Source organism: Montipora capricornis, chromosome 10 (assembly GCF_036669925.1).
Source record: "Montipora capricornis isolate CH-2021 chromosome 10, ASM3666992v2, whole genome shotgun sequence".
NCBI lineage: Eukaryota > Metazoa > Cnidaria > Anthozoa > Scleractinia > Acroporidae > Montipora > Montipora capricornis.
In genome coordinates this window covers 43,408,764-43,416,263 of record NC_090892.1, presented here as the reverse complement: position 1 = coordinate 43,416,263, position 7,500 = coordinate 43,408,764, and the positions used below count along the sequence as shown (strand labels likewise).

At 38.2% G+C, this 7,500-nt stretch overlaps 2 protein-coding genes across 2 annotated transcripts in view; one reads left to right on the top strand and one right to left on the bottom strand.

Moving 5' to 3' along the window:
- Positions 1 to 1,353, bottom strand: part of LOC138019335 (DENN domain-containing protein 11-like) — a 15,213-nt gene extending 13,860 nt beyond the window's left edge. Inside the window, exon 1 of the mRNA XM_068866087.1 lies at positions 1,118 to 1,353. Coding sequence (XP_068722188.1) covers positions 1,118 to 1,340 — 223 coding nt within the window. The 5' untranslated portion in view covers positions 1,341 to 1,353. The remainder of the gene's footprint in view (positions 1 to 1,117) is intronic.
- Positions 1,354 to 1,452: 99 nt separating this feature from the next.
- The window catches only part of LOC138018952 (selenocysteine lyase-like), a 7,702-nt gene continuing 1,654 nt past the window's right edge, over positions 1,453 to 7,500 (top strand). Inside the window, exons 1-3 of the mRNA XM_068865630.1 lie at positions 1,453 to 2,090; positions 3,309 to 3,492; positions 6,551 to 6,729. Of these exons, the coding sequence (XP_068721731.1) occupies positions 1,566 to 2,090; positions 3,309 to 3,492; positions 6,551 to 6,729 (888 nt within the window). The 5' untranslated portion in view covers positions 1,453 to 1,565. The remainder of the gene's footprint in view (positions 2,091 to 3,308; positions 3,493 to 6,550; positions 6,730 to 7,500) is intronic.

The following is a 7,500-nucleotide window of genomic DNA, read 5'->3' as shown; positions in this document are numbered from 1 at the left end:
TGTTTTTTTTAACATACAGAACTGCTGTTGCTACAGTATCTTGGGATTAACATTACATTTTAACTGAACTTGAAATTAATGGTACTATTTTCTGGCCTCTAGTTCATCTTCTGTGTACTCTACAACTAAAACCTGCTCTTCTTTGGTCGCTGAATAAGTTGTGCTCTTTTTTCTCTTCGTTCGGCCGTTTTTTCTTTCGCGATAGACTGCTGCCAATTTCTCATGCTAGTAAGCGTTAGCCGCTTCTTAGAAAATCTTCTAAGAAAGTCATAATTGAAATTAAAACAAGGAAAATCTTGTTTCCTCCCTTCGCTCAGGTTTTTTCTTGGTAAACAGAGACAATGTTTTTGAAAACATAATTGTTTTCTAATTTTGCTTGCGTTGCTATGTAAAGCTATGCGTCGCTATGGTGCGATGTCAGTCATCGTCGCTTTCAAGTCACAATTCCACACTGAATACCTTGCCTCGGTAGCCAATCAGATGGCGAAAATTCTGCTAGCTATGCAATTTCTATAATGCATTTTGCTGCACAGAAAACTACATTCCAGCCGGATTAAAACTTGGAATATATTCTGAGTAATTATATTTACAGCCATAGATTGCAGTTACTTCAAGATGCATGGCTAGACCTCATCCATTTGCTTTATATCAGAAATATCTATGTCTTTGCACCTCTATTCTTATCAGTTCTAGAGCTCAGAAGAAGTTCTTCCCATTACACATGGACAAATGATCTACTTTTTTGTCACATATTGAAATAACTGATAGGATACTGAAAAGTTTTAAATGTTCGCGGACCAATCAACAATAAACGCAGATAAGGGCAAAATATTGATCTGGTTTTAGGCATCCCGAAGGAAAACCTCAATTGTGTTACAACGCAAAAAGGATAAGAATGATCAAACATGAAATAATTGAATGAAGTTCTCAAAGCCCCTCCACATTAGCTCATAGCTGAAACCCGGCCGACCTCATACAATGAAAAACGTAAGAAATTTATCTCTCTGATCGAACGATCATTAGGCCACTTGCTTTATTTTCACTCCCTGTTATTAAACACCTAACATCATATGACCAAACATGTAAAATGTAAATGTAAACAAGCAAAGGACCAAACCTCTTCTGGTCTCGAACTGCACAACAAAAACAGCGGTAATAAGATCAGGCACAGAGGTTTCTTGGTCTCTCGAAATCTCACTGCTCTCCGGTAACAATGAAAAGTTTCCACCAGAAGCTACAGATTCATCTTTAAGCGGAAGGCAAGGGATGTTTAGTCTAGGATCGTGCGAAAGATCGGGGACTTCTTCAAACTCGACAAGACATGACTCATCATCCGCCATGTCACGACCACTGCCGATTAACAACTTCTTAGTAAGTGTAGGGTGGGGTAGGTGAAAAGCTGGCTCATGAGTTTGGGGACTGGGACGAGTGTTCTAATTGCGAGGCTTACACGAACGTTAGTAGCCCGTTCTTAGTGTATTCAAGAAAATATTACAGATTGCCTGCTGTTATTTGATCTTATATCACGTTAATTTCTTTCAATTCAATTGTTGGATTTGTTGGAAATGGGCGATGAAGATCATGACAAAATATACTTGGACTGTAATGCCACAACACCTTTAGAGACATCTGTACTAACAGCCATCCATGATGCTTTGAGAGATGGGTGGGGAAATCCAAGTAGCACATACAGTGCAGGAAAAAGGGCAGCTCAAGTAATCAAACAAGCTCGAACTTCAATAGCTGACATGATTGGTACATTATCTAGTGACGTCATCTTCACATCCGGTGGTACCGAAGCTAACAACATGGTCATTCATTCTGCTTTAGATAATTTCTTTGAGTTTAGTCACAAACAAGAACATCCCAATCCTGGTCAAATGCCACATGTCATCACATCGAATCTCGAACATGATTCAATCCAGCTTCCACTTCTCAAACTCAAACAGCAAGGGAGGATTGAGGTTACATTTGTTCCAGCGTCAAAGGACTCTGGTGCAGTAAATGTAGAGGCCATAGAACAGGAAATAAAACCTAATACTTGTTTGGTAACTGTAATGATGGCCAACAATGAAACAGGAGTGATTCAGGTAACAAGAAATTATATTGGGTTATAATCATTGATTCTGAAGAGGGGGTCTAAAATACAGGTCACATTCCACAGGTCACTCATTGCGGGTCATTGTTTCACCTTTTGGAAAGTAACCCTAACCCTCAATTTGGCTAACCATAAGCCTAAGGTTTGTTTTTAGGCCTAGGGTAAAACAATGACCTGCAACAATTGACCTGTGGAATGTGACCTGTGTTTTAGAACCGCCGATTCTGAAGGGTACCAAGAGGCCCTGCCAGGAGGGGGTCCCTTGTCGCTTGTATGAATTTTAAAATGTCTTGTGTCAGTGCTTTGTCAATGTTTCATGTTACTGTCAGAAATTTAAAGAAAGGATGTCGTTTGTCGCGATTTCACCTCAAGGAGGTCCCATGATTTACGAGTCAAATGGCCAATGAGTCAATTAGTCATGAGTCAATGAGACTCACAGTCAATATAGCAATAATTTATTGATTAAGCCTAAGCCCTCGTTTCAGTGATTAGGCCTAAGCACGCTCTGAAATTTTAGCTTTCATTTTTGGGTTAGGGTAACTGCATTAACTCATTGACTTGTGACTCATTGATTCATTGATTCATTGACTCATAAATACTTGATACTCCACCTTAAGTGCTGTCGCTAATTTTTCATGATTTTTAGGCCATGTCGCTTGTTGGAATTTACCCTGGCAGAACCTCTACCAAGTCCCAATATAGCACAATAGTTTATTGAAGCAAAAACAACAAACATCTGCATAGAAAAACCGGAGGCACAGTACATTATGACACCTACAAATGACGCTAACCTAATTTGTATCCCAGAGTTGTTTTGTGACCAGTGACTACCATGATATATGGAGTGCTTGGGATAAGAGACAGGTGTTTTCAGTTAAAACCTCAGAAACCTGACCCATCAAATCAAGTGTCAGACTTTGAACATCAGCAAATTTTAAGAGGCCCCAAGTATGGATGGAAACCCCTTCAGATTTCCCACACCCCAACTGGTATATTGACACATCTCAGAAACATGTAATGAAGTCCTATAAAGAAGAAAGTGTTAACAAAGCTCAATAAGTTGTGGAAGATCAGGGAGAAATTGCAGTTTGAGTGTGGATTTTTTTGATTTTGATACAAACAAGACTGAATAGTTTGCACTTGCATGTCAAATCAAGGAAGTCATCTGACACATAAACTAATGTATGCCTGGTCTCATTTTTTTCCTCAGCCGATTGAAGACATTTCTAAGTCCATTAGAGGAAAAAATAAGATCCGTTTATCCCAGGAATTGCCCAGAATTCTTATTCACACAGATGCAGCTCAAACCATTGGCAAAATCAAAGTTGATGTGGAGGAGCTTGGGGTAGATTATTTGACAATTGTGGGACACAAGTTCTATGGACCTCGAATTGGTGAGATATTATAACCTTTTCACCACTGATCTGGTCCCCATTGACAAGTAAAATCATCTGGTGCTAGAGAGAGGAAAATTTAAAAGTGTCACTCCTAGGATGAGATTGGGAGGTACAAAAGGATCTAACTGGTTCCATTTATTTGAAGGGTGGGTAGAGCTGTCCTTTGGTAAAATTAATCCCTCTTCCAACGGACAACTCAATTTATTTGTTTCAATTGTGTTTTATATCCACTGGACTCTATTTTGTTGGTGGTTAGTAGCTCTATCAACCTTTTAAATAGCAAAGGCTTTCTCATAGGATCATCCAAACTTCTTTTGCCAAGATTATTCAAGAAAACTCTCGCAAGTTAATTTCTGTAATAGTTAATAGTTTATTAGTAATCAATACTTTGGATGCCCATAGGGCTGAATAGCATATTTACAAGGTAGTGGCATTCTAGTTATCATCATTAAAAGGGACAAATTGAATACTAATAATAATTTGGCAATTTACTAGTTCATTATATAAAATAGACCAAATTAAAAATGAATCAAAAGATCCAAGAGTTTAATTGTAATTACCACGTAGTGCACATTGTGTTTTTTATTTATATCGCAAGAGGTCATAATATAAAGAGTATTCCTCTAACGGTCCATTTTCCATGTGGGAACTGCAAACCACCCAGTAGTGTTGCTCAAAAAAATATGTGGTTTGATGCTGGGTATAATAACAAGTTATTGTTCTTATCACTAATAAACTTTAAATGCTTTGCTATAAATAGCCTTGTTACAACATTCAATCACAGGGATGTCTGCATTCTCTAGGAATTGCTATTTTTTTATGATATTCTAGGGTAGATAAATGACAGTGCCCATTTCTGTGTGCATTCCAAATTTTGACACTTTGTGTACGCAGGTTGTGCATGATGAAAAACTAGTGCAGCTTTTGCAAAATGGATGTCTTTGAAATCTTGCAAAACAGTAGCAAATTGTGACGTGGTGTCTTTGCACCTTTTAACTGCACCAAAAAATAGAATTTGACTTGATTTGCATTAATTGTTGATTTCAGCTTACAGTTCTCCAGCGCTAGAATGATTAGACACTTAAGTAAAGTTTGTCATTCACTCACTCACTCACAGGTGGTGGAAAGTTTCTTTATAATTTATCCACCTCTTTGAATGTCTCAATTTTACATCCCTTCTATAGGGATAAAAATGCAGAATGGATACTGTTTTACTGCTAACCTTATGTTGGTGGTCATTATTGGCCTCACTTGCCTGGAGAGCACTAAATATTGAGTAAGGGCCAGCGTCAACAATATTGTTATGTATATGAGTCACTTATGTCCAGAAATGCATGTAATTAGATGCACGCCCGATTTTGATATCTAACACAAAGTGTCCCTTTATGTCTAAGCATTTGCTACTTATTTCTAGCAATAATGTACAGGTAATGGTTAGGCTTATTTTTTTTGGCGAGGGTAAATGCAGCTGTTTATTTATACTTGAGGACAGTGGAGTTTAGGGGACACTTAATGACGGTAATTGTCTGTATTCCCAGATGCGAGTGATGTTGAAGTTGGGGAGAAAAGCAAGGGGACACTTTGTCACCCTTATTGCAATCTTCATGCACCTAATTAATTTACCTGCATTTCTGGACATACCGGTATCTGATGAGAGTTGGAGATCACCATAGTTAAGCATATAGTGGTGCTTTTTCACACACATGATCAGTAAAGTTGTTTTTCTACTGAAACAAAAGAAAATGTTTGCATTATAATAGAGCTCAATTCCCGGAGGATTAGTTGGGTACACCACCAACATGGCTGCAGTTCCATTGTTTAAGTACACAAACATGGCCACCATGATGTCATGTGAAAACACTATTGTTGCATTTCAAAGTTGCAGTTCAAGATTTTGTGCCATGTTTAGCCTGTGATGTATGCTGTTAATTTTAGGACTTGGACTGACAGTTAAACCTGTTTGGCAATTCTTGGTTTTCACATCACGCATCATTCCAAATAAAAAAATAAAATTGCTCACCAAGAAATTGAGATCTTGTAGAAGGGCAAGAAATAAACAGCTTGAGAAAGTTTAGGTCTGTGCGAGTTATTTGGCAAAGGGTACCACTCAAAATTATAGTGTATATATGGAGACTCCATGTTGGGGTCCTTCAGAGGGACACCAACATGTCGGCCAGAAACCAGGGGAAACATCTGGAGTTTACCTTTGGCTCTCTCAAAACATTTTTTCTCTCTGCTAAACTTGAAAACATTCGCATAGACACTTCTCTTAACGTATTGGTTATTCCGAACTCAAAAACACAAGGCGAATCGATATTTTCATGTACGTGAAAGGTTTCTCAGAAGCAATCCAGATGTCACACACTGTAAAAAAACTTGAAATTCAAACTGCTCAGTTTCAAAACAAAGCATGCTACCGAGCTGAAAACAGTCCACCAGATATATCTTTCAAATGTCTCTTACCTGATGAAGGTAAAAATCAAACTTTTTAATTTTAGTTTTCTTCTGAAGTCATGTGAAACCAAGAATAGGATTTGGTTCAACCAGAGCTTGATTAATAATTATCAATCGCTATTCAGTGCATGGATCTTCTCAAGAACTGAATGAATCATCCAATTTGCTATTCATCCCTTGGAAAAACTTGGGCCTAAAGTTTACTCTCTTTTTGACTTTGAAAATAGTTAATCTGCAGTCAGTATTTACCGGTACTGTGGTTGATGGTCATTTACACTGCACGACTGATGGCAACTTCACTTAAACTATAAGGCCATCAAGACCATTATTGCACATGTCCCAGCCAGGTTCCCCTAAAAATACCCTATTCCTGCTGTAACAATAGATCTTCCATTCTAAAACACAGGTCACATTCCACAGGTCATTGTTTTACGTTTTGGAAAGTAAGGAAAACCCTCAATTTGGCTAACCCTAGGCCTAAGGTTGGTTTTTAGGTCTAGGGTTAGCCAAAGTGAGGGTTTTGGGTTACTTTCAAAAAGGCAAAACAGTGACCTGTGGAATGTGACCCGTGTTTTAGACCTGCCGGTCTTTTTGTCATTAGGAGCATTGTATGCCAGAAATCTGGGTAATGATACACCCATTTATCCGATGTTTTATGGAGGAGGCCAGGAGAGAAATTTCAGACCAGGAACAGAAAACACTGGTATGATTGCTGGATTGGGACAAGCCTGTCAGTTAGTGCTGCACAATTTGAACCAGTATCACAACAACATGAAAATGGTTAGTGACAACGATAAAGGAAAACAGTGGAAAGTAGTCCAAGCATGTCACTAAGAGCCAGCTGCTACCATAGCCAATTTCACTTGTTAAAACGCAACCTTTTCCTTTACCAGGAACAGGTTTAGTCCTTCAATGATATATATGGGTTATTGACAAAGCTTCTTCGGTCAAGATGGCTGGATATTGGCCAAGTTCTTTTTTTGCGTGCTTATGGACCAAGACGAAGTCGAGGTCCAGAAACACGCAAAAAAAGAACGAGGCCAATATCCAGCCATCTTGACCGAACAAGCTTGGTCATCTTGCCCGCTCGGGTAGCCAATCACAGCGCGCGATTTGGTTTATCTTGCCCGCTCACACAGCTAGTCATATAATAACAGATATTAGTGAATGCATTGCAGTTTTTTTTTTTCAAAAAGAAATGTAAAAAACAGTATGGGAAGCAATGTATACTGTTTTACTGTAAATATGTAAATATGTCTATCCTGTAAGTAAGTTGTTTGTTTTGTGTGCATGTGGAATAAAAAAAAAAAGAAAAAAAAAAAAGAAATGTAAAACACTGAATGATATTTCTAAAGGACCACACCCATGCCTCTCACTATCTGCGTGACAATGTTTCCTTGCGTTACTTGTCCAAAACTTACAAAGTGAAATCTTGAGTAGAAAACGCCAAAATTTGTTAAGAAATATTTGTCTGGTGCACGTTAAGTGTGCTGGACGGCGATGAAAACATTGCCATTAAAAAAAAAATCATTTAGGTGATGATATTTATGG